Genomic DNA, 27,001 nt, shown 5'->3' on the forward strand with positions numbered 1-27,001 from the left:
AGCTATTCTCCTGCCTCAGCCTCCCTAGTAGCTGGGATTACAGGCTTGCACTACCACGCCTGGCTAATTGTTGTATTCTTAGTAGAGACGGAGTTTCACCATGTTGGCCACGCTGGTCTCGAACTTCTGACCTCGAGTGATCTGCCTGCCTCGGCCTTCCAAAGTGCTGGGATTACAGGGGTAAGCCCCTGCGACCAAACTTATTATTAATTATTACTATGAGTGAGACAGAGAGAGAAAATAGAAACCCAGATTCCAAAGGGAATAGCTCATTTCTGCAAGAAGCCTGAGGCCTAACGATTGAATTGAACCAATTAAAGTTCTACTGACAACCATCATGTGAACTCAGCCTACCTGGACACTTTCAGCTGTGTGACCTCGGACTAGTTCCTGCCTCCATTTCCCCATATTTAAAACAGAACACGTGTAACCAGGCACGGTGGCGTGCCCCTGTAGTCCCAGCTACTCTGGAGGCTGAGGCAGGAGTATTGCTTGAGCTCAGGAGTTCAAGTGAGCTATGATCATGCCATTGCCCCCCAGCCTGAGTGACAGAGCAAGACTCTATCTCTAAGAAAAATAAAATAATAATAAATAAATAAATATTAAAAAGTAAAATGGAGCATTGGCCTCTGGTTGTCCTTCCCTTAGGGTTGTGTAAGGGGCAGGAGCCTGTTCTCCACTCCCCACCCCAGGCTCTGGGTGGCAGTAGGAAAGTGCCTTCACGCCTCCTGCCTCAATCTTTTCATGGGTCAGATGCAAGATCCGAGCTAGGTGATAGTACCACCCCATCCCTTCCAACTCCTAAATAGCTCTGCATAGTTCTAACCACCCTGCTTCTCTGGGATTATCCCTTACACATCCTCATCACCCTGGTCCTCAGAAACCCATCCTCTAAAAATCCCACAATATAGAACATCACACATATTCCATGTATTGGTGAAAAGTTGCATTTACATCACGCTTTTTAGTAAACATTTTATATTCCCTTTGCCCTGGCTTATCTGCTCAGAGACTTTTCTTTTTAGTTATTATTGATTGTCAATTGGCTCCAGTCACTCACTCTTTGATCTTCCCTTTTGTTTAAATGGCCACCCACGCTATCTGCCCTCACCCCTCCATCTCTCTATTAAACAGTAATGAAATGCAAACAAACTTGGAGGTACTCTGGGAGCAAAGGGACCGTGGGGCCAGCTTCCCTTAGGCCTGTGAATTGTCATTCCTGAAGCTGTCTGTTTTGTAAGTTCTTCTGCCAAGTTTCTATGGGAGCAGAGAGATCATTTTCTCCCTTTTCAAAGAGCAGGGTGAGTTGAGGCCTCGAGCTGGCAAGTCCTTTAAAGTCATTTTCAAAGGAAACCTGAGCTGAAAGGCCATGCAGCTGGCAGAGGGTGCTGTGCCTTTCTGAGGCTCTCTGTGGGGCGCTGCGTGGTCAGCTCCCATAGCTTCCCAGCACGTGCTCGGAGCCTGCTGCAAAGGCATTGCCAAGGGACACGACTGCCCAACAAGGGCTCAACTCCACATGCCCTCCCCACTGCCACCCAGGAACAGGAAGGGGGGTGTGCAGGCTTCTCCTCTGGGCCAGTGACCAGAACTACACTTGTCCTCACTATTCTCAGGTCAAACTTGATCCTTGGGGTTTTTTGAGGTAAAATAAAACTAGGTGCCAAAGCAAGCTAGGTGAACTTGCATCTGAATCAGGGAATCATAAATGGTGTAGTTCACTCTCATGAACAGGTTGGAAGGGGGACCCAGAGGGAAAGTACTTGTCCCAAGTCACACTGGAGGAGGTGGCTGAGTTCTACCACAGGGCTCTTGGGACAGAGCACCTCTGCAGGGATAGAGGTTTGCTTGGCTACTAACCATTCATAAAGCTTCTGAGTCTGCAGATGTCTGCCAATCACCCAGCAGACACCAAAAAGCCCACAGGCACTCAGGCTGAGAAATACATGTCTGGAGCCACATGCCTTCATATTGCCCCATGAGCTGAGTGGAGAGAAATTGTTTGTGAAGCCAGGAAGCAAGATGGGCCTTCTCACTTCCAAGACTGGGCAAACTGAGGGCCAGAGGAAGAAGAGATGCCTATGTCAGCAGAGCTAGCAGGGAAGTCATTAAATACTTAGCCTAGGCCGGGCATGGTGACTCACACCTGTAATCCCAGCACTTTGGGAGGCTGAGGTGGGCAGATCACCTGAGGTCAGGAGTTCAAGACCAGCCTGGCCAACATGGCAAAACGCCGTCTCTATTAAAAGTACAAAAAATGAGCTGGGCATGGTAGTGCGTACCTGTAATCCTGGCTACTCGGAAGGCTGAGGCAGGAAAATCACTGGAACCCAGGAGGCGGAGGTTGCAGTGAGCTGAGATTGCACCACTGCACTCCAGACTAGGAGACAAAGCGAGACTCTGTCTCAAACAAACAAACAAACAAACAAACAAAATGCTTAGCCTAGAGCTGAGTGGGAGATCCTTCCAAAATCTCCCACCTGAGCTCTTCAGAAAGGGCCTGGAGTCCACAGTCTCTCCTGGTGCTGGGATCCAAATGTGCGTTCATGCCAAGGTACCGGGAACCTAGCCTCATCTCAAATGATGCTCCTTTTTGAGAATGCAGCAGGCAGCAGCCCCTCCCCTCCAAGAGCATTTTCCACCAGGTTAGGAGCTGAGGGAGCAAGACCCAGGCCAGGCCCCATTCCAACGCAAGAAAAGCCCTCCAGACCAAGCCCGCTTGACTTTTCAGCATTTTATTCTGATATTTGTACAGCTATATTTTACAACGCGGTGATGCAGTTTAGACACAGCCAAACCCTGTCTCCGGAGTAGTAACAACACAAGCATGACGCAGAATGGGATGAGACACACATTCCCAAAGAGAGTTTAGTTAGTAACAACTTCAAGTCCCTGTGTCTGCCTACACTTCAAAACGGGATGGCACACGCTCGCCCGTCATTGAACACTTCCGTGAAAAAAGGCACCGTGAGGACACGTTGTACGGGTATATACAAACTGAAAACTAGAACAAAATTACACGTTTTTCCTTCTGCAGATTTTTTTGTTCTTTTTGTTTTTTTTTTTTAATACACACTTTGTAAATTGTAAACCTTCACTTGCAAAAAAATACAAATACACTGAGGCATTTTAGACAAAATATTTTCTTACTTATACAGATGCAATACTTAAAATATTCTCTTAAGTGCTCTTTCTCAATAAAGATTCTCAGATCCGTGTCTGCCTGCAGATACAAAATCGAGCCTTTGACGCAGTTTTATATTTTTAATATATCTTTTTTAGGTTTATATATATTTATTTTATATATATATATATATTTATATATTTACAACTCTGCCATATATTCCTTCACCTTTGGTTAAAAAAATTAAAGCCCTCTCTTTGATAACATACTGAAGTCTTGTCTTTTAAAAGAATGCACATTTACATACAAAAGAAACATCTGTTCCCACAAAACATATACATTCCTCATTTTGCAGACTAAAGTCAAGTCAGAACTTTTGCATACTCCCCTGCTTTGACATATAAAATGATTTTGCTTTTTGCTGACGTGGTTCACCTTACACATAGGAGAAGAAGCAATATGATTTTCTTAATGTTTTATGGCAGTGGGGGAGGGGGAGCTGCTGCGGCTCCCCGTCCCCCAAGCCCCATCCCCCACCACCCCCCCCCCCCAGCTATGATTTGCACTAGTGGATGAAAGAGGCACTACATCATGGGATGAACATTGTAAAGTGTTACAGTATCCTTTGGGTAGATTCTGAGAAGGGGCTGCAGACGAAAGCATCAACACTCCATGCTTCAGCAGGCTTTGGGGAGCTCCGGAGGCAGGTCAGTGGCTGACACGCGGTATTGCACCTTGGTGTTGGTGATGGCACCATGCTTCTGGCGCAAGTGAAGTCGCAGCTGGCTTTTGTGACGGAAATGCAGGTTACACTTCTCACACTGCAGGGATATCAGAGGCAAACTGTTAGCTGTCATCAACCCAAGAAAAGTGTCATTGCTCAAAGACCCAGAGAGGAAGATTCTCCCTACAAGGGACAGGGGCAGCTCTTGCCTCTCCAAGGCCAGGTGAAGAACCCATATACATCCGGGCTTCTGCCAACAGATAAGCTAGCATCGTGCAAATGTCCATTCTCTGCTTTCCCAAGTGTTGCTTCTGCTTCTCCCTTGCTAGAGATGTCCTTCCCTGCCTTAACTCCACAAGTTCAAGTCTTATCCAAAAATGCAGTTAGATGCAAACTCCTCTAATTATTAAGTCATTTCTGAATCTCTCAAGGATGAAAATAATCCCTGTTTTCCTTTGAGCCTCTGTAAGAGTTCTACCTTTACCACACAGCCCCCCGTGTGCATGGATCCTTCTTAAGTGGGTAACACTTTGAGGGTAATGGCTATTCTTCTCTAAACTTTATAATCTTCCTAGTACCTAACAGAATGCACCTCTTATTCCAATTATGCAATTAATCTAAACACACCTGGACAAATGGACTAGATCAGTCTGAATTCATGGATATTCTGGAGTCTAGGGTAAATGTTTTTAAATGCAGTGATATTCTTTCGTAGGGTATGTATCTTAGGTAAGCTAACTAAACATTAGCAAGTGGAGCCATTTCTTGATCGAATTCAACGAATGGGTAACAAGCACTTTAGTTTAGATAAAAGTTACTTAAAAGTAACATGGATGACGAAATGTAAAGGGGTAATCTAGAGGAGATCTTGAATGAGAAAGGACATTCTTAGATAAAAACAGAAAATGTAAGTAAAGTATGAACTTTAGCTTGTAATTATATATCAGTATTAGTTCATTAGTTGTGACAAATATATGGAACTAACGTAAGATGTTAACAATAGGATAAAATGGGTGCCTGTTGGAGCCCTTGGTACAATCTTTGCAATTTTTCTATAAATCTAAAACTATTCTAAAACAAAAAGGGTAATAAAATATGTTCAGATAGAGTATATGTTTTAAAGTGAAAATGGAAATAGATTAAGACAATAAAAAATGAGCAGGGCCATGTGTAAAATCTCTGGTCTTGGGAGACATAGGGTCTGCTGTGTCTATGCCATTCACCACTGTGTGTCCCCAGCATGTCATTTCTCTCTCCGGGCCTTGGATCTCCCTTCTGAATAGCGGGGTCAATACAGGCTGAAAGTCATTCTCAACTCTGATATCCTACGCATCTAAAATTCTAGCAAATCATTATCCTAGCAGATATTTATTTTACTATTACTATGTGCTTGTGCTACACGCGACACTTTAATAATTAGTTAATACTACAACTTCATGAAGTAGATACTATCATCAAACTCACTTTACAGACTAGGAAATTAAGGTGCTAAGAGGATAACTAATTTGCCCAAGAACAAACAGCAAGTAAGAAGATATTCACTCACAGCTTGATAAACAAGTGAACAAAAATAACCATGTTTTTTGCAGGTTAACCTCTGGTAGGTAGGTTAACCATTCATTGATTACTTCTTGTTCCCATCACCACTTAGAAGGATGTCATCAAATCCTCAAAGCAACCATAGGCAAAATGTACACAAATGGGCATGGCTGTGTTCCAATAACCTTTTACTTAGGGACAATGAAATTTAAATTTCATATACTTTGCACACGGCACAAAATATTCTTTTACTTTCTAATTGTAAAAACCATTCCTAGTTCATGGAATGTTCAGACATTGGCACACAGGCTGTAACTGCTGAGACCAGCCCTAGAACACTACAATCCCAGGGACCCACCCACAGTGTCGTGCTGCACAGCTGGCCGCCTCCTCTTTCTTAAAATGACTCTTCTCTATGTTTTTTTTTAAATAATTTTTTCTTGTAACATCATTAATTCTTATAACATTCTTTTTGTTCTCCTCCTCCTAAGACTGTTCCTTCTCAAGCACCTTAGCTCCTCTTAAATGTGCATCTAGCCCAGTATGGGGTGTCCAGTAGGCACTCAATAAGCATTTGTGAAATGAATGAATCCAGGTGGAGGGAATCAAATATATGTATCCACAGTCTAGACTCTTCTCCCACAGTCTAGACTCTTCTCTAAGGCCCAGATCACCTAGTCTGATACCCCCATTTTAAAGATGAGTGCCCTAAGGCTTGGGCCAAGGTCAAGCAGGGTGTCTGGCCATCAGACCCAGATCTAGGTCTTCCAGCCATTAGTATAGTGGTTGCCCCACTGTGTGCTTGAGATGGGAGCAAACAGTTCTACTGTCTCCCTGCTCCACCTCCTTCCCTGCCCTCCACATCCCCGCAGGCCAGAGAGCGGCCTCAAGAGGCTTACATACATGGTAAGGTTTCTCTCCCGTGTGGATTCGCAGATGGCTCTTCAGAGTCTGAAGGTGCCGGAAACGGGTGCCACAGATTTCACAGGGATAGGGCTTCTCACCAGTGTGGATGAGCACGTGGGCACGGAGGTGGGCCACCTGAACGAAGAAGAAAGCATGAGAGGTCATCTGGGGTGGGCTGCAGGCCTCTGAGCAGCCCCTCATCAGCACACAGGGACTGACTGGGCCTTTCTCCGGGCCACTCTGCTCACCTGTACAAATCTGGCTCCACAGGTTTCGCATTTGTAGGGCTTCTCTCCAGAGTGGATTCGAGTGTGGGTTTTCAGGTTGGCTGGTCGGTTGAACTGGGCCCCACAGATGTTGCAGCGATAGGGTTTCTCACCTGTTACCGAGAAAAGGGGAAAAAGAAAAGCCATATTCAGTAAGGAAGGTCTCTGCAGTCCCTGGCTCCCAGATTCCTAAGCAGCCTGCTCCTCCCTGAGGCCACTTGTGTTTTCCTTTCCCTTAGGGAATGTCAGAGAGAGAATCCAGGGGCCTGCCCCATGCCTGCCAGCCCTCTCTCACACACACACCCGCATACCTTGCAGGGGACCAGGGCCAAGAAACAAGTGGTGGCATGGAGTAGCAACAATGCCAGGTGTGGGATAGGAGAGGGGGAGGCTCCAGGAAGCCTGGGCTTTAGAAGCAGCTTTGTCATTAGGATTATCTGCCTGTGAAACCTGGACAAGTCACTCTCCTTCTCTGGGCCTCAGTTTCCCTTTCTGCAACCTGAGGGGCTACTTCAGATTACCTGGGAAGACTCTTCTAGCTTTTCCCTTGGATAAGACAGTTTCACTCATCAACTCATTCACCAGGGAGACACAATCAGGCTGCTCTAGTTCCTTTCTTTTAGAACAAACATATTTTTCCACTTGTGGCAACTACAGCTGGATTCCATTTGCAAGAGGGGTGGGGCTTGGGGCTGAGCAGATGCTCAGGCAGAGGAAACCAATAGAATGGCTGAACCTTCCTTCATGAAAGTTTCTGGGATAATAGGGCCATTTACAGTACTAAGAGAGATCTTAAACAACAATCAGGTCATGAGAAGCTACCTGGTAAAGGAATGTGAGTTGATAAGGAACAAGTTATTAAAAGAAATTAAGAGACCTTTTTTTTTTTTTTTTCCAGCTTTACAAAAATCGAATCTATTTGTCTTCCCCAGACTTAAGTCTCTTCACCTGTACAGTGGGATTAACACTTCTGACCCCAGCAAAGGCAGAAAAGCAGGATAGAGCATCTCAGGAAAGACAAAGGACACAGGGAGTGGATGAGTCAAGTCACCAAGCAAAGACAAGACAGGGTTAGGCCCCTCATTCAGGCCAGGATGGGGCCTGCCTCCTGCCTTGCCCCACCAGGTCTTCAGGCCCCACGCAGCTTTCTCTAGGATCCTCTCCCTGTCCTGCCCCAATAGTTGTGGAGACTTCGGGTCATGTGCGGCAGGGCCATACCGGTATGGACGGTCTTGTGGCTGGCGAGGTTGCCCTTGTAGCGGAAGGAGGCCTGGCAGCGATCACACTTGTAGGGTTTGTCACTGTGGGTCTGCAGCGTGTGCCTCTTGAGTGAGGCCTCCTCAGAGAAGCGGCAGTCACACTCATTGCAGAAGAAGGCCCCGTTCTCTGTTGGAGGGTGGTAGGGGGACACCAACGTCAGCACGAGGAAGGGAGGCAGGGCTCTAAGGCCACTCTCCTCTGTAGCTACCCCCTGTGCCAAACTGGACCCTCAGTCCCTCACTCACCCACCCGACCTTCATGGGAGCTCAGAGCAAAGGATCTGTGGGGACTTTACTTTTCTTAGCATTTAGAGTCTTAGCCGTAGAGAAGGGAGAAAGGAGATGGACTGAATCAAGGTACAGAAGGGAAGGTCAAACAAATAGGTGTTCAGAGGGCCTGCGCCAGTGTGAGGAAAGCTCAACAGAGATTTTCTTTCCCCAAGAGCTCTGAGAATTGATTTTTAAAAGTAAGTTTATGGTTTTATTTACACTGATACACAGAAGCCCTCAGGCAAGACCCTTTACCTCTGAACCTCTCTCTGTATCTCTGTCTTCAAAGTCAGATAATAAATCCCTGTCCTGCCTACCTCACAGGAGGATATTATATTACACAAAATAAAACACAAAGCATTCCAGGAATGTAAGATATAGGTCAATTCAATTCTACTTTGAGGTCACTGAAGGAGGAATTAATGATGAACACTGTGGTGACCCTTGCACCTATCTGAATCTCATGTCTCCAAATTCTCCTGTGAGATTGGGAGACCAAAGCTGATGGTGGAAGTGGGAACAGAGGCCCAGAGAAAAAGAACTGGAGTGCAGAGCAAAGGCAAAACTAGCCAGGGGGCAGGAGGGGACACTTCTCGCTCTCCCATCTATGGGTCCATGACCCTGTGCCAAATCTCTTGGTGTAAGCAGCTGATTTTTTTTTTCTTTTTTTCATTTGTTGTAACAATTTGAAAATGACAAGTCACGGTGATTTAACCCTGATTAGGTACTACTGGGCTCTATTACTGTAGCCAGAGCTGGGTGAAGAATTAGACTTTTTTGTCTGGTAAAAACTGGGAATGCCAACCACCGACTATCCAGAAACTCCAATTTAATAATTCTCTTCAACTCTTTTAACTCGACTAGTATTACTGAGTTCCTACTCCATGCTAGGCACTTACTACTACCTATGGGGGATGCAAGAATGAATAAGGTCAGATGCTTCTCCTTGCAGAATGTACAGCCTGGCAGAGAATAACATGCACACAGGTCAGTCCCAGTCGTTTTGGTATTGAGAAATGGAGAAAGCTCTGGGAGTTGCAGCCAGTCCCACAAGCTACTTTTGCTGGAATGAAGCTAAAAGACTGTATGGTAAGTCCTGATTACACCAGATTAACTCTAATACCCCATCCCTCACTTTGGTTAGCTCGATTCCCTAAGAAGCGAAGCGTGGGATGAACGGCTGCTGACTTGGAGTGCCAGTGGACTTGCAATTGAGGACTGCTCCAATCAGAGACAACAGCGTAAGTAAAATGGAGCACAAAACCCACGGAGCAGAGGGGTCTTCCTTCTCCCTGACAAGGGGAGGGAAGGAAAGGGACTCACCACAGCTGGAATCTGAGTACTCAGACTGGGTCTCTCCCATCTCCTCAGGGAACGTGGGGCCGGCGGTGTGGAGGCACATCTCTGCATGCTGTGGGGACTGAGAGCCGCAGGACGTGCACTTCGGGGGGTGCATATAGAGTGGTGAGTGGCTCTCACTGCTGCTGCGGGGAGAGCCTGTCAGGGACCTGTGGGCAGGAGTGAAGACAGCCTCAGCACCTGGGGCAGGGCCTCAAGACCACCCTCTCCTCCCTGTGTGTTGGCAAGCCCAGAGGCCAGAGCTGGACTGCCCGCTCAGGCTCTGAGACCCCAGAGTTGTCCTCAAGTTTATCTCCAAACAGTATCTGCGGAAAGATCACTGACCAGGGTCAAACTGAGCCAGAGCTTCTCCGTAGCCCACAATCTCTCTCAGTCCAAGGGTAGCAGGATGGTCCCCTGCCACATCAAGACCACAGGAAGTGCCTGTGGGATTTACAGAACACTATTCTGCCCCAGAAGGGAATGATCTCTCTTGCTGTGAAAACATATACACTACTTCAGTGTAATACACTTCCTTACTTAGACTAACTCAATCAATAGGCACTGATTCCACACCTCTAATAGGCTCAGCAATTCAGCCAAGAAAGAAGAAACCCTTGTATCCATCAGAAGAAATGACGTGGAACCCTGCCCAGGTAATCCCTGACCTCAGACCCAGACTGTCTCTGAAATCACCTGTTAACGATGTTATTGAGCCGGCTGGCTTGCGGGATGGTGGAGTCCTCGCCGCTGGCACTGAGCTTGGTTGGGGACTGGAGGTCAAGGTTCTCAGGCTCCATAGGTGGCTGGCAGGCAGGTGGGGCAGTGTAGGCTCGTGGGGAAAGGCGGCCCAGCTCAGCCTGCTCTGGCCCCTCTGGTTTGGCATTCTGGTTGAGGCTGTTGAGCACGATGAACTTGTATTTCTTCCAGTTGCAGGCTTTGGGGTCAGTGGGGCTCTTGGCTGGAGGGGAGCCAGAGGCCTGGAGGATGCAGGCATTCTTACTGCTGCAGGACTCTGTGGGCGAGTTGGGCTGGCAGTCAGATTTCTGGGGGCTCTGTGGACTAACCAGACCCTTCCGGTTCAGGGGTGCATTGGGGGGCTCGAAATGCAGGGCAATCTCATCTTCTGAGGAGGGTCTCTCTTCTTCTTTGCTGGCCTTGTCACAGGGGAAGTAGGGCGCATTTCGGGCTGAGGGGGCAGCAGGCTTGAGGCCCTCAGCCACACTGTAGTGCATATCGCTTCGTGCCTCTTCTGGGACTGTTTCCTTGGGTGAATAGATATTGCTGTGGCACACACTGGGGGACACCTCCAAGGCCGGCCGGCTGTACTCACCGGGGACTGGCCTGGTACTATCGCACGGGAGGGCCCGCTCCTTGGGGAAGGGGTTGGCCACAGGCATCCGGACATCCCGAAACTCCTCATCGGAGAAGAGGAGGCTGCTGACAGGGAGGTGGCTGTACATGGAATAAGAGGCTGGCGGTGTGGACAGGCCACTGTAGAGGCTGGGGGCAAAGGCTCTGCTCTCACACCCAGGGGCGTTCCTCAGTGGCAGGTTGTTCTCCACCACCTCACGACCCCGATAGGCCATGATGTCTTGAGGCATCAGCATCCGGCTGTTGAGGAACTCTTCATGACGGGGCTTGATGGCAGGAACCATCTCTGCTTCACTGTGAAAGAAAACAAGAGGAAAGACACCGGGCTCAAATCAGGACGGTTAAATAGATGAGCTTCCAGTGGCACTTACGTAACCACATCTGTGTTTGAATTAGCTAGACACAGGTGACATGGCTCTGGAGCTGGGAAATACAATTACAACGCATTTACACTAGAAGCCTGGAAATCTAGCCTACAATTGGGAAGATTGAGGCCCAGAGAAGGGAAGTGAGTTACTGGCATGATCTGTGCCTGATTAGACATAATCTTGTATGTTTAAGGCACATATCTATGCATGTGTGTGAATCTATAGCTCTTCTGATGTTATAAAATTTTATAGCTCACATAAAACTTTCAAAGCCCTTATCTCATTTCACCCATGCAAAATCCTGAAAGGAAGGAAAGGTGGTTATTATTATCTCCATTTTATACATAGGGAAACAGGAAAAGAAGAATTTATACAATGCTGGTATGACACATTTGGAGGATCATACACAAATGAGTAACCTACTGAAGAAAGAACTTGTCCCAGATGCTGATGAAAGCTTACATAGAGAACAGGCAGCAAATGCCAATACAAGAATCCCTGGTCTAGAGCAGCAAGACCTGGTTTGCAAACCCAGCTGTGCCACTTAGCAGCTAGGTGACATGGAGCAAGTTACTCAGCCATTCTAAGCACAAGGCCTGATCCACTGAAAGTACTTGTAAATGATAGCAATGATGATCTTGCCACCATTAGCACCCACAGGAGACAAAGAACGCTAGCTGTATATACCTGAAGGAACATCACGTGAGTAAAATAAATAGGCAAGTTCACCATGATGACAGTTAACGGAGCTAGAACCAATAAGAAGGTTAAAGAGAAGCCAAAAAGAGGAGCTTTCTAACTGTCCAAGGTATGCCGTGTGGTTCTGGGAACACTGAGTTTCTGGCTCCTGGAGGTTTTCAAACACAGCCTGGAAACCCCTTCTGTTTGAGCGAGGATGCAATCACCCTAGCATGGCTGGATCAAATGGTTCTAAAGAAGTTAAGCTCTGAGTCTCTGTTCCACATAGTGAAGCTCTTCCCTTCTTTGGATCTCAAGTTCCTCACCTTTAAATGAAGGTCATGTCTTATCACCCTTCAGGTGAACTCAATTCAGTTCAATAAGTGTCCTGCCTAGTAGGAGCAGCGTGACATAAAAGGTGAGTAAGACAGCCCCTGTAACCTTGAGCAGCCCACAGTCTGGTAGGGAACTAAGGCACATACGTAAATAGTTGCAATAGAAGTCTAAAGGAGAACTAAAATACATATGCAAATATTAAAATAGAAGGAAAGTTTAAAGCACAGGCAAAATGCTTCACAACACAGAGGAAGAGCTGAGGGAGGAAAAGTGGTAATCAGAAAAACTTCCACGGAAGAGCTGGCATCCAAGATTGGCCTTGCAGGATGGGTCGAGGAGAGGGTATATTAAGTGAATGGAAGAAAGCAAGAGGCGGTAATGCATAGGACCTATCTGCATAGCCACAGGAGTTAAGTCTGCCTGGGGCACAAGAGTTAAGAAGCACAGAAGTGTGCAAAAAGAGTGGAAATGTGGGTTGCAGCATATCGTAGAGGACTATTTTTTCTGTATGCATGAATTATCAAAGGTTTCTGATCGGGGACCATCTCTTCCATCTCCGAGGCTTCCACCCGGGCAGCAACTCACCTGGCCTTGATAAACTTCCGGCAGGTGTCCACAACATGCTCCATCTGCAAGTACATAGCTGTGGCCATCACAGCCATGATGTTGCCCTCCCGCAAATTGAGCCGAGATGTGTACATAAAGTCCAGGAGGATGCAGAAGCCCTCAGGGTTGATCTCAGGATCTAGATTGATCACACTAAGGTTGCATTTCAACTGGTCTGTGAAGATGCTATAGAACAGGCCACTGTAAAACAAACAAATAGCCCACTCTAGTAGATGTATAGAATCTGTGATCCATTACAGTCAGCACTGATACTTAGCCCCTTTCCCCTGGGCTATTCCCCTACCTCCAGAACTTCTATGGTAATTAATAATAGCTGCTATTTATGGAGAGCTTATCAAATGTCAGAGAGTCATTAAGCACCGTACATGCATTATCCTTTGCTCCTTACAGCCCTGCAAGGTAGGTACTATCATTCTCTGCCTTTACAAATAGGGGAACTAACATCAGAGGGGTTAACTGAATCTTCTTAAAGTCACAGGGCCTATTTTCCTTTTAGTCTTAACTGTACGGATTACCAGAGTTAATTTAGCCCCCATTTGCAGTAACTATTCTTAGTCTATCTTTGGCATAAGCATTTCCTCTTGTTCCATTGCATTTCTACTTATTTTTTAAATTCTATCTTTTTTTAGAATTTGGGTATGAATGACAACTAAATAAAAATATGCCTACATCTATACTCTACTGCTTTTATCAAAGTCCATAGATTAAAAGAGGGTCTGTTATTCCTAGAAGACCCAAGTCAAACCCCAAGCAATGCCTCCAGGTGCCATGCTGTCTGGTGGTAGAAAGAGTACTCAATTGTAAACAAGAATTCTGGGCTATCGTCTTGATTCCTGATTCTGCTTTTTCTGAGTGGGTTGCCAGAAGTGAGCCAGACTTCCACGAAGTAGCTATGCAACTTTGGGTAAGATATTTAGCTTCTCTGCATCTTGCTTTACTCATCTTCAAAGTAGGAGGAACAATCATGTCTACCTTACAGTGTTGTGGCAAGAATGAAAATCTAAAGGATATAGAATGATGCCTGGTATATAGTAAGCATTCACTAAACATTATCTATTATTTTTATATCTCTATAAGCCTCTGTTATTTCCACTATTAAAAATCAGGTGCTTAGAGTAGATGTTGGATAAGTTATCTAATAGCAATAGAGATCCCTGATTCTACATCATTTAACCTCCCTGTGCTTTCCTTTTACCATCGATAAAATGAAGACAATAGTGCAATGCATAACACTGAAGGCTGCTAAAAAGATCCAGGGAGATGATATCATGTAATATAAAATTGCTTTGAAAACTCAAAATACTTGATGAACATGAAGAATCGCTAGTTCACTCTCACTAACTCTTATATATACTCTGAACACCCTTGGAGATTCAGTTGTAGCATAAAATAAATACATTTATAGCATAAAAGAGCAAAATATTTCAAATTAACTTGCTTAAGCTACTTAAAGAAAGTTCATTTGAAATCTTCTGTCATTTTTTTCACTGGTTAACTGAAGTTGTTCTCCATGTCTGCCCCAAACACATCCTTTCTTGGGGCAGTAAATAATTTTTCTCCCTCTCTGCCCACAGAACATGACTCTTTCTTTTCTAAAAGTGCATTCGTTCATTCATTCATTCACTTGGGAGCCTACTCTGCCAGGTCATGGTGCTGAGATCTGGAGACAAAGCGAGACGTCACCCAGATGCAGTAAAAGGCCTCCATGTTCCGCCTTGCTTGGCCGCCAGCACCATCACCCCACTTTGACTCACCCACCCTTTCCTTTCAGACCCCTCACCTGCAGGCCATGAGGACCGTTTTATGGGCTCTAAACTGCTCACGGCTCACAACAATGACAACATCAGTCAAGATGTCTCGACTCCGGAGACGATTAAGGTTGAGAAGAACATCACTGGCATGGCGGGTGAACTGGATGCAGCTGTCAGCCGGCGAGGCCATTTTGTCTTCACTTGAAAAAAGAAGCCAAAATCCTGTTAGTCCTCCAGAACCTGTTTCCTGCTTGCCATGGGTATCAGAGCAGGTGGCTCAGCCTGCTAAGGTACGGAATGCAACTCAGGTCCCTTGTGTTTGATCTTTGAACAATTCATAGCCCAACTCTGGCCATTATTCTTCACAGTTTTAAAATGGGGAAAATAACTTTTATCCAGCAAGCTAGGATAGAAAGTCCGTTAGGGGAAAAGCAAAGGGAATGAATGTTTGTTGAGTGTTTTTCCCACATACCAAATACTCTGCCAAGCACTGAGAGGCAGTGAGTATGTGGCAATGGAGAGACACTGTATTTTTTGCTTTTTTTTTTCTTTTTGAGATGGAGTCTCACACTGTCACCCAGGCTGAAGTGCAATAGCGCAATCTCAGCTCACTGCAACCTCCGCCTTCCCAGATTCAAGCGATTCTCCTGCCTCAGTCTCCTGAGTAGCTGGGATTACAGGTGCCTGCCACCACGCCCAGCTAATTTTTTCGTATTTTTAGTACAGATGGTGTTTCACTATATTAGCCAGCCTGGTCTCAAACTCTTGACCTCATGATCCACCCAACTCGGCCTCCCAAAGTGCTGGGATTACAGGCATGAGCCGCCGCGCCTGGTCGAGACACTGTGTTTTAAGATTATCAGGCTAGACTTGCCTTTTGTTAGCTGTGGGACTTTAAGCAGGTTGATTACTGGTTTTGGGCTCTGGTTTCCCCAAATGGAAGTAGTAATACTTATGTGGTTATAAAAGTTGGAAATACATTCTTTGTTCATAGGAGGTTCTCAAAACTCACAGCTATTCTCAGAAGTATCTTATTTCATCATCTCAGTCACCATTGGTCTCTCTCTACTATTAGGCTTTAGAGTTGCCTGACTTTCGTACCTTGAGGAGCTAGCATATTGTTGGTGCACAGTAGCTGGCTAAATTAGTTTGTACAAAGAAAGAGTAACAATGATTGACCATGCAAGTGTTACGACAGTCTAATACAGAGGTGAAGGATGAGGACTAGGAGTGATGTAGAGGGAACTGGTTATCCTTGTCTCATATAATGAACAGTAGCAAAGTTCACAGAAACACATGTATTGGCAAATTCAAAAGAAACAGTTTGTCCCAACATTTTAAAGCATATAATTTTATTTACTTACCCAATGCCTTGCTTCACAGTCCAAAATTTTGCTCAAAACCTGCAGAGAAGAGAAGAAAGCAAACAGAAATTGATTTAACGAATGTAAGATTGTCCACTATAGTCTTATTTTAGGACATACACATTTAGTTTTGCTTTGATAGTTGCAGCTTGCCAGCTGGTGTGGTTTTACCACAAGCTAACAAACATTTTCCAGCTCTGCTCTTACGAAAACAACAGGCACCCGAAGCTATGAGATAATAATGTTTTTATCCTGAGTACTGGGAGTACAATTGCATACATTAATTAGTTATACATACATACATACATACATTTCCTTCTTCAAAGAAAAAATGTATACCATCCAAAGGCCACTTGAGTTTATGGGAAATAAAAAACAAGAAAAATGGTTCTGTCAACATTAACAATAATGATCCGTCTGTGGCCTAAATATACTGGACGTCATTCGAAACCTGCTACAATATTATCTTTCAAGTCTTAGAATGATTCCACGAGGACGATAGGGCCAATATCTTTATCCTTATTTCACTGGCAATGAAACTGAGATTTAAGGGTTCAAGTGGCTTGCTCAAGGCAAACAGCTAGGCAGTATTTCCTGCCTATCTGAAATATTAAGACTGAATCACAGCCTGAGACGTCATGTCTACGTATTCCTTGAAAACCTTTGTCTTGTTTTTCAAAGTTTTCTCTCCCTTCCCTACTGGGTCTAAGACCAGACAGAATGCTATTGCTTCCAAGTTTGTGCTTCTCCCTGCTGGTAAAAGACTTAACTATGTGATTTAGCTGAGAACTGGCCAGGGAGCACTAAACCTTAAAGAGATTTAATGAAATATGTACCTCCTTCCAAACTGGCTTCTCTAAAACAAAATCATTAAAAGCATAGGTGTGAGACCCTCATTTATGATCAAATGCGGGCTGCAAAACAAAACAATATTCAAACTGTCTTTCCTCCTGTAAAAAGAAAAAAAAAAAAAAAAGCAGAACCTTTTAGAGCTATTTTCCGGGTAAACGGGCCTGAGGCCAGCAAGGTCATGTTGGGCCATGTAGATGGTTGGTGACCTGGCCCTAGGTCTTCTGGCTCCAATTCCTGTCCCCTTTCCAAATCAGCCTACGTGCTGTAGAACATGCAAGACAGCACCCTGATGTGGGTGAATCTCATTTTTAAGTTCCTTCCCCCACACAAACACTTTGCCCCATTCCAGGCTGCTGAGTCTTACCAAATGAGCACTCTAAAATGAGAGGTTTCCTTGAGTCTGTAACCAAACACTCTGACATTTCTCTGTGGTCCCAAGTGCCAGTCACTCAATCCCATCGGCTCCAAGGTTAGTGTGTGCATGTGAGCGAGTGAGGACTGGAGGGAAGGAAGTGGGGAAGGGAGAGGACAGAAAAAGACAAAAGAACCTATCTCCTCTTCTCCCCAGCCCAACTCGAGATAGGCAAAGAGAGATAGACTAACTCGGTCTTTACCAAACGTCAAGGATTTTCTCCTTTGCAAAAGAAAGCTGAGGACACACGGGAGGTTTACTTGTAAACTTTCCTCTCTTCCCTCATGGAAGGGATCCTCAAACACTTCTGGAATACCTAGGCTGTTCTTTAACCAGCTTCAACCACCAGCTTGCTTGTGGATTTCCAGTCGCAGGCTTCTGGAACCACAGGAAGCCCAGATTTGCCATTTCACCATGACAAGTGGCAATGACTCACTCCAGATGCGGACTGAAACAAACAAATTCTCCTGTGTCCACTGTCAGCTAGGCCTTGGGCTTTTCACCCTAAGCCTCTGCCTGGCCAAAAACAAATGTACATACACAAGGCACAGTTTCACTCCTTTGTAAGCCAACTCTTCTTAAGAGCCCCACCCCCCAACTCCTGAGTGTGTGGGTTGAGTGTGGGCAGTGTTGTCACCAAATGCCGCAGGTGTGGAAGCACCACCAGTACTTGGTTTGTACTTTTACCGAGCCCTTAGTCCTTTCCCACCCCTCAGGATTACATCTTATCCTTATAACAGCCCTGCTTTATTAGGGAGGGAACTGAGGCCCCAGGTGAGAAGCCTTGCTCCAAATCTCAAAGCCAATTTCCAGCAAGTTCTGGACATGACTCATCTCCTAGATTCAGCCATTCCACTAATGCCACACAAAAGACTACCCACAAAAACAATCTCCAAGGAGCAGGGCTGTCAATGAGAAACTGCCACTTGCTGGCTGCCCCCAGACCTGGACTTCCCATCCCAATCAACCCGCACCCGCGCTGGGTCAGTAACCACCACGGTAGAGTTACATGTTTTCTCCTCTCTTCCTCCCTTTAGCTCCTTTGGCGCTTTCCTTGTGCATAGCCAACTAGGCTCCTTGAGAAGGCAGATCCTTTAAAAGAACTTTCCATTGAAGAAGAAAACAGGAACCAAAAAAAAAAAAAAAAAAAAAAAAGCAAACAGAGAGAAGACAGCAGAAACGAGAGAGAGAGAGAGAGAGAGAGAGAGAAAATAAGAGCGAGAGGCGAGGTTAAGAGCCAGAGAGCGAGCCAATACAAAAGACCCCATCCTTTTCCTTCCTCCTCCCCTGGGCTGGCACCAGGAAGCCCCATTTTCTCGCTCACACATAAGAGCACAAACACCAGCCTTGCGCGCCGGGGCAAGCCTAGGCAGACCTCGCTACCCCACCCCGACGACTCCGTACCTGTCTTCCAGGGACTGCCCGCCCCTGGGCGATCCACCTCGAAACCCCCCGCAAGGCGCGATGGAGGCTTTGTGGTATGACCGTGGCGGCCCTTAATTTAGTTACATTCAAATAAAACCTTTCGTGCACCTCGGTAGCTAACATTGTGTGTATGCCTTTTTTTTTTTTTTTTTTTTTCCCTGTTACGCCGTCAAGGCAGCGGGCAATGAGGGGAATGGCACAACCCTCTCATTCCCGGAACGTAGTCAATCTCGGCTCTGCGGATTTCACAGAACACACTTTGCCTATCGCCGGCTCCAACAAGAAGTAACTTTCCAGGAAGCTGCCGGGCCCGGGCAGCCGCCAGGATCGCTGCCTGCGCTGTGCCGGCCGCCGGGGATTCACCCGGGGAGGCGGGGCCGCCGGGGAAGGCTCGCGGGGAATACAGCACACTTTCCCCTAAATCCCTCGTCCGCGCCGAGTGCAGGGCTCTCAGAGTTCACCTAGTCCAACCTCTCACCCGCAACCATTTATAAATAGGGAAGGTCAGACAAGTTAGTAGCAGAGCTGGGTCTAGAACCCAGGAGTTCGAATACAATCCGAGGCTCATATCGAGACTTTAAGTTGTCCGATTCCGAAGTTTATTTGCTTTTTTCCCTCTTTTTGCCTTCCATTCTCCCTCGCCGCCTTTCTTTTAGGGGAATGTTTGCGCGAGACTTCAAGGTCAAAAAGATGGAGTCCCTAGGGGCCGAGGGTCTCCATCATAGGCGCCCCTGGCAAGGTTGGAGAAAAACTAAATCGAAAGCCCCTTCCGCCTACGTTGGCAAGAACGGGAACCCAGCTCCCCTTGGTTTCCGCCCAAAGTCTTTAGAATAGGAGCTGCCAAGCTGTAAGGATTTCCGAAACCGATTTCCCCGAAACCGTAGAGACACTGCTTGGACTCGGCAGAGGCCGGGGCCCCGACCCCTGCGCACGCACTGGCACTCTCCAAAGTTGCCTCGCCTTCCTGTGGCCCTCCCGGGTGCCATGTCCTAATTGGCCTCGGTAGCAGGCTCCGGGGTGCGCTTTCGGGGGTCAGGGGACAGTGAAAGACTCAGCCACAAAGGCCGCAGTCTGATCCTAAAACTAGCCAGTGGCGTCACACTGCGCCGCTCATCCCTTCTGCGGCAGCGGAAGGGTCAGAGTCGGTCTGCAAAGACGGAGCCTCTTTGGTCTCAAAATCTTACACTGAGGCTTTCTCACCCCTGCGCCCGGTAGGATAAAGGTGAAAGAGACGGTTGGGATTTAATATGGGGTGGAGATGAGAATCTGGGAAGTTAAAATTAAGTAAGTGCATTTATTGGAAATTAGGAGTCCCGTGGTTCCGGGAGCTCAAACCTAATGGTGTTTTTACCGCTGCCTAACACTAGAGAGAGCCCTCCATCAAGGTTTGAAACCGTCAAGCCCTTTCTCGCCCCTCCCCTCCTTCCCATTGACCTAGTTTGGCCAGAGCCTCCCGATTTGGAGAATGCCTTCCGCCCTTCCCCCTCCTCTCTAGCCAGGCCGGCTGTTGGATTATTGGTAATCTAATAACTCCAATAACACGCTGAAAAATCCAAAGGGAAATTTGAAAGTGTAAAGCACTGTATAGGGACAAGGACAAGGAATTTTAATAAGGCTGGAACTGCCGTAGTGAACCCCGCATCAGGGGCCCTGCCATGGGGCTCCCGGTCTCAGCGGTGTCTCAGCCAACTAGCTGCACGGCTGCAGACACCACCGTGGTCCGGCGGCAGGGGGTGAGGTCAAACGGCGGAGTTGCTTTTATTCTTGGGGGAAGACACTCTTCGCCCTCTTGGCTGGGGGACGGGAGGGTGCAGGAGGCGACAGTGGATAAAAGCGAATTTGATAACGCGATGGCCTCGGCAGCCGCTTTGGATAACCGAGGTGTTCGGGAACATTATGTCCTGACTTTCATTTCTATCACGTTTCCTGCCAAAGTGCTCTTGCAAGCCTGCAAGCTTCTAGGAAATGCAATAAAACAGAGGGATGTGTTTTATCATCAAGATCTGAAGAGGAGTTGCAAAAGGGACGTTCCCCATACGCTCAGCGCGAGACAGCCTTCCAGAAGGGCCCGAAGACAATGCCAGCAAATCGCGTCCCGGAGCAGAGATCCCTCGGCCGTCCTGGCTGGACTGGGCTCAGCCTTTGCAAAAGGGCTGGCGGGGGAGGGGAGAAGCATGATCTCCTCAAGCAAACAATGCCTTTAAAAATCCGATCTGGAAAGAAGTCAGCCAAGGTCCTTATTCACGTTAATGAAGATGGAAGGCACTAACTGTCCTTGGAAAGCGATGAGTCAAACTTGACCGCGCTTCAAACACGTTCCCAGATTCGTTTCCAGCCCGAACAGAGGCGCGTTTCTCCGACGCGGCCTCGGACGGCTCCCGCAGTGGGAGAGGCTGAATTCGATCCCCGCGGACCTGGGCGGGGGAGACGGCGCCGTCTCCCGCTGCAGAGCGCGCCGGCTGCCGCTAGGGGCCGCCAGCATGCGGACGCGCGTTTGCCATCTTAAGTCACGAGCTCGGAGAAAGAAAACTTTACGGAGGAGCTGTTGCGGCACAAATTCTGGCCTATCCACATGACCGCCCCCCCCACCCCCCCCCACACACACGGTTTCTCGCCAGGCTACTATGCAAAGGATGTTAGGAAGGGGAAGGGAGCGATTTCAGGATCGAGGCTCGCCCAGCAAGTCTTTGGCCCAGGCCTTAATCCCCCTCTTAACACGCAAACCCACGAGCTCCGAGACCCACACCCCTCAGCACCATCTAGGCTTTTCTTGTCTATTACCGAAAATCTTAGGCCATATTTTCTTTAAAAAAAAAAAAAAAATCCTCCAAGACTGCTGCGGAGCGGTTTCCAATGAGCACTGGCAACAAAGGTGGCCTAAGAGGTTAACTCATGGTTCTGGCAGCCGATCCATTCTCATAAATACTTCAAAGGAGCTGAGATAAACCCGCCTGTGACTTTCAGTCACTGACATGAAATTCAGAAGCTTAAAATCTGGTCCTGGTTAAGACACTAACTCACCACTAACAAGCCTCCTTGTCGGGCCTGTTTCCTCAACTGTAAAACAGAGTTGTACGTCCCAAAGCCCCTGAGCTCCTAGGTGGCATCCTTCCACTACCGACTTCCCCTAAGAAGGGCCACAGGGACAGGAAGATGGTGTGTTCGAAGCGGGTTATTTGTAGTTTCTCTTAGTGGAAATAGATGCTCATCGCTGAGTGATGGGCGAGTAGCGAGGCCTGATTTTCATCCCTCTTGTCAAAACTTTGGAGGTTGCATGCCATCCCCATTGGAGGGTGCCCTCCTTCTGTCAGGCCTAGTATCTGGTCAGGGCACCGCCGCCCGGGAGGTGGAACCGCGAGCCCACCGCCCATGGCCGCGAACTCGATCTCAGCCCACCGCTAGGTGGCAGGCCAGCCCGTCCGAGAATCGCCGCGCGGCCGCAGCTTCCACACCGATCCCTACCCGCCCCTCTTTATTTTCTGTCTGGTGGGGGCGAGGGTTGGGGGTGTGATTGCCTCTAAAAGCAAAGCTAGAAAACATTTAATTTAGTGGATGGCATTCCGTTCTTCCCGATGCTCCCGCCTGTAGCAACCACAACGTGGTATCTGGGGGCTGGTTTCATGTATCATAAGTTGATTTCCCCCCCCACCCCCCGAAAAGCTTTATGTACTGGGAAGGGAAAGAAGGTGCACTTGTCTTCAAAAAGCAGAATGGCACTCGACGGCATTGGCACATATTCTTGCCAAACACTGGTCGTCCAGCAAAGAAAGTCGGGAATAAACTCCTGATCTTCTCGGAGGAAAGGGGCGCTGGGGGCCGAGAGCTGGATCCCACTCAGGCTCACTGCGTCTGGCAAAGCGGGGGAGTGGGGAGTCGGGTATGGTCTTTTGGTGAAGTTGTGGGTCTCGGGAGGGTTGGGGGGGCCGTTCCTGGCTTCCACTGGGGCAAAGAGAAACCAGCCAGTTTTACCACTACGCTGCACCCTCGCTGTGCTCGCGGCGGCAGCGGCGGTCCCACTTGTTGCGCAGTGCTGGAAACCGGCACGCGCCATTCGATGTTGACTCACAGAGGGCTACAGACCAGCCTACCATTGCTCCACGCCATCCACAAACCTCCTCAACACACCCCCTACACATACGTCCTGCCACCGCCGGCAAAACTACAGCATTTCCAGCCACTGTGGTGTTTTACACCTAAACATCCCTCGCTATCTCGGTATCCGACAGGCAGCAGAATTAAGATGCCCTGAGAAGTCAGTCCAAGGGGAAGGTCGGGCTACCTCCGCCTGGAGAACTCTTCTACTTACAGTCAACCAGGGACCCTCCCCCCACCATACATATATATATATATGAACCACGTTGCCTATTATAACACCATCCTAGTTGGAAAGCAACATTTTTCTTCCCTACTTGATAAACTGCGAAGTCCTTTTTATCCGTTAGTTTTATCTCCCCCCTTTTCTTTAAATCTCTGGGGGGAAAAATGTTTCATAAGTTCACTTCCCAATATTTTTCAAAAATTGACTTTTGCCAATAGTTTCACCCACCGAGGGGTGGCGCTGCTGTACCGCCTCCTCTAAATCTCTTAAGTTTTTCACAACAAAGTGGGTTGTGAGTGTCATTACCCTGTTAGTGTCATTACCCTGATAGAGGGAAGGAAGGGTTTTGACATCTAGCCATGGCTACCATTTACTCAACCAATAACTGGAACTCTTCAAGGGCTCAGCAAACGACAGCTTAAGAATTTAAAGTCCCATTCCTATCCACCAAACCTAGAATAAGTTAGTCTTTTCAAGAAAGCATTGGAATAAAACCCTTCAAAACTGAAAAGAAGAGGAAAGGGACAATTGGAGAATTCCCACTTTGTCTGGCTGTCTCCTTCAAGTCCCTAGTTTTCATGAACAGCATCTAGCCTTACTGTCCCTATCAACAGACCCTTAAAACTAGCCAATGCTTCAGCCTCTAGTATTGGAAAGTCTTCCAAATAGGATACTGAGGATACTGGAAACTTCTATTTATAAACTTGGGGTGGGGGGGGGGGGGGGGGGCGTGGAGAGAGAGCTCCCATCTACAGGTTTCTATTTTGGCCTGAAGACTCAACTGCAGTCATTAGAGTAAGGGAATGCCCATCTCCTGGTACTTGTTCGCCATTTCCTCCTCCCCCAGAGACAAATACCTTTTCGTCTTTTTAAAAAAAGTATGTATTTTAAAGCAAGAATGTGATTTCATCTCTCTCCTTTGAGCTCATGTTTGCTACCTCCAGGAATAGCGTGTGGACTAGGGCCAGATGAACTTCAACTTGGGCTGCAGATTTACGAGGTTCTGTTCTAGTGCCAAAGGCTCTTGGTAGTAAATAGTGAGCAAAATAGATACCTGTCTCCTGATGGATCTTGCCGCCCCCTCTTTTTTTTTAAGTTATTTATTAAAACCACACACACCTTGCAAAGAAAAAGGGAAACTGGCAGTCTCTGTAGAGGAAGCCGGTGGCATCGCTCAGAGCCACAAACTGTATTTCTAAACAGCCCTTTCCCTGGTTCCCTCTCTCCTGCCCCACTTTTTTTTAATCCAGACTGTAAAAAACACATCTACTGACACTCACTTTACTTTTGAAAAAGAAGAGAAAAAGTAAAGCGTTACAAGACTTTCCTCCTGGAAACTATAAACTGATTGAAAAAAAAATCCATAAAAGATTAAATCCTGGCGGGTTGGGGGGGGGGGGGGGGGGGGGGGGGGGGCGGTGGAGTGGAGATTGGCTCTTTGAGGTGGTCAGGGGCCCTGTAACAGCTTGGGACTTTCAGCACCTGGTTTGGGGTCATTTATCTGCTCAACTGTCAGGACCCCCCACCCCCAAACCCCAGCCACCAACTCAACCATCGTAGAAGGGAACACAACACAGAGGGTCTTTTTTCATTTTTTTAAAAAATCGGTTTGGTTGTGTTTTTGTTTTCCATGGGGGAGCTTTAAAACTCATTATTGCAACACTAGTTCCATTTTTCGCCAGGGTTCCAATAACACGGCATCATAAAGGCAACGCAACCCACAGTTCTCAAGACATTTACCACGGTCACTACATCCGGCAGCGGGGTGGCCCCTAGCTCCTGCTGCCCGCCCCCTCCTTTCTCCTCGCCCGCCCCCGGAGCTCAGCCGATTTCTGAGGCTCCAACTCTACCCACTCCCTCCCCGGGCCGCCGCCGCCGCCGCCTTCCCCCATTCTTACTCCCTCGAGGAGAGCCACAGGTTGCAAATCCAACCAACCTCACAATCTATTTTTGCAAAATCACTCACAAAGATCTCCCTTTCGCGCCCGCGCCCGCTCCTCCCGCGCCGGGTCCCCCCAGCCACAGCCACAAAGTGCCCTTCTCTCCTCCCGAGTCTTGCACATAAGGAACGCGGGCTGGGGCTCTGTTCGTCTTTCTCCTCGCCCAAGGTAAGGACCTCGGGAATCTGAAGCCTGGCGTCCACTACGCTCAGGCCCGCAGCTCCCTTTTTACAGAGCTTGTACCATGGGAAAAAAATAAAATAAAATTTAGGAAAGGGAGGGAACAGCCATTGGGAGCCAACACAGAGTCACGCAGCACCCAAAATACAAACACCGCGGCGGCCAGAAATCCCGCCACCTTTCTCGTTCTCCCGGGCTGTCCTGTCGCGGTTCCCTGAGTCCCCCCGCACACTGAAAGGCATCGCAGGTGCAATGCGCACCCCTTTCCCACCCACCCCAGAAACCCTGTCCCGCCATCAGCCTCTCTCCTCGGGATGGGCAGGGAGAGCGCGCGGAGGTTCCCGACACCCTCGACTACAACCAAGAAAGAATAATTTTCAAAGTGTTCAACATCCCCGCCCCCAAGCTCCCCAAAACACAGGGGCAGGGGACACCAAAACACTCGGCTCTCGTTAGGAAGATCACGGCTCTGAAAGGAAATAGTAGACACGATACTTCATCTTATCTGGATTTATGACCAAAAAAACCAAAAACAAAAACAAAAACAAAAACCCGAGGAGTTCGCTTGCATTTTTTCCTTCCAAATCTCGGTTCGGCTCGAAGGCAGGGAATCTAAAAGACCGAGGCCGATGGAAGAGAGCCAGCGGGGCGAGCGAGCGGGCAGCCTCCCTTTTTGCCTCCCGGAGTTACCCAGAAGGACAGGGGAAGGGAAGGAAGAAGAGGCGAGGAAAAAGAGGAGGGAGGGAAGGGGAGGCCAGCAGCGAGGGAGCAAGGAAAGCAGTTTGCAAGCGAGAAAAGAGGGAAAAAACACAGCCGCACGAATCCAGAGAGATCACAAGCCGTACGCAAGCAGCAGCAGAAAGAGCGAGAGCGCGAGCGCGCGTCCTCTCCGCGGTCTGGGGCCAGACAGCCCCCAGACTTGCCCGAATCACCCCCAAGCACTGTCTCGTCCTCTCTGCTCCGGCCGCCCCCTAATTCCCCTCCTTCCTCGCCTCCACCTCCTTTCCAAAAACCAAAACAACACAAGGGAGGGTGGCAAAAGCCTCCCCGAACCGGCCGATTCACTCAAAGACAACAATAATAATAATAAATACATAAAAATCTATATCCTAGAGTGGGAGAGACGTGGGACTAATCTTCGGCATTTATTTTAACATCTGACAGCTAGAATAAATAAATATATACATTTATATCAATAGATACACATAGAAAACTTGGAGCCAAAGCATTTGGCAAGAGCGGAAAAAAAAAGAATTAAAAGGTAAAATAATGATCATGAGCAGCGGCGGCGGCAGCGGCACCAGCGGCAACAGCGGCGGCGGCGGCAGTAGCAGCAGCAGCGGCGGCGGCAGCAACAGCAATAATCACCTGGTGTCCGGCCTTTCCTAGAAACTTCTTGCATCACCACTTCTAAGAACCCCAGTTCTAAGAATCAACAGAGCTCAATTCTCGGAATTTGAGCTTCGGACTTTACCACTGCTACGTGGCAGGGGAGGACTTGGTGTCAGATCTCTGAGCTTTTTACCTCCCCTGGCCGATCAAAAGCCCTCAAAGCCACAAGATTTTTTCACTCTCCGGCATATTTCGAGGTCCTCATAAGCAGAATGTCTTGGATTTGGAGATTCCGGTTCGAGGTTCGAGGGGCCTGAATGTGGCTCTCCCTCCCCGGACCCATGACGATGGTATGGCCTGCTCCGCCACCGTCACGTGGGCTCCTCCTCTGTGACGTCGGCGCCTTCGCTGTAGCAAAGCTCGGCCTCTGGAATTCTGAGAACTAATTTGCTATTCGGTGACATAAGAGGGGGAGTGCGCTTTGCTTTCCCTGGGTCTGGGGCTAATTCCTCCTCTCTTACCCATAAACTCAGCAGATCGAGCTAAATGCACAAAAGGGAGCGAGAGGTTTGAACCACTGGAAAAAGTATGTTATATATAGTAGGGTTAGAGAGGCAAGTA

The 27,001-nt window shown here is 47.8% G+C and overlaps 1 protein-coding gene across 6 annotated transcripts; it reads right to left on the bottom strand.

Annotated features, from left to right (window-relative positions):
* Positions 1-2,716: 2,716 nt before the first annotated feature.
* BCL6 (BCL6 transcription repressor) lies at positions 2,717-26,694 on the bottom strand. Of its 6 annotated transcripts, XM_021934975.2 has the most exons (11): positions 26,417-26,461; positions 17,138-18,288; positions 15,922-15,960; positions 14,587-14,757; positions 12,765-12,986; positions 10,120-11,091; positions 9,409-9,593; positions 7,775-7,942; positions 6,539-6,669; positions 6,288-6,425; positions 2,717-3,942 (listed from the first exon to the last, which is right to left on the bottom strand). In XM_021934975.2, the coding sequence occupies exons 4-11, from the start codon at positions 14,745-14,747 to the stop codon at positions 3,799-3,801; spliced, it is 2,121 nt and encodes a 706-aa protein (XP_021790667.2). In that variant the 5' UTR covers positions 14,748-14,757; positions 15,922-15,960; positions 17,138-18,288; positions 26,417-26,461; the 3' UTR covers positions 2,717-3,798. The 6 variants fall into 6 exon arrangements, with proteins under 6 accessions (XP_021790667.2, XP_031519722.1, XP_031519725.1 ...); XM_031663862.1 differs by lacking the exon at positions 17,138-18,288 and having other exon boundaries at positions 26,417-26,694; XM_031663865.1 differs by lacking the exons at positions 17,138-18,288; positions 26,417-26,461 and adding an exon at positions 26,574-26,631.
* Between the last annotated feature and the right edge of the window lie 307 nt (positions 26,695-27,001).

The sequence above is a fragment of the Papio anubis genome, chromosome 2 (assembly GCF_008728515.1).
Source record: "Papio anubis isolate 15944 chromosome 2, Panubis1.0, whole genome shotgun sequence".
In the NCBI taxonomy this organism is placed as follows: Eukaryota; Metazoa; Chordata; class Mammalia; order Primates; family Cercopithecidae; genus Papio; species Papio anubis.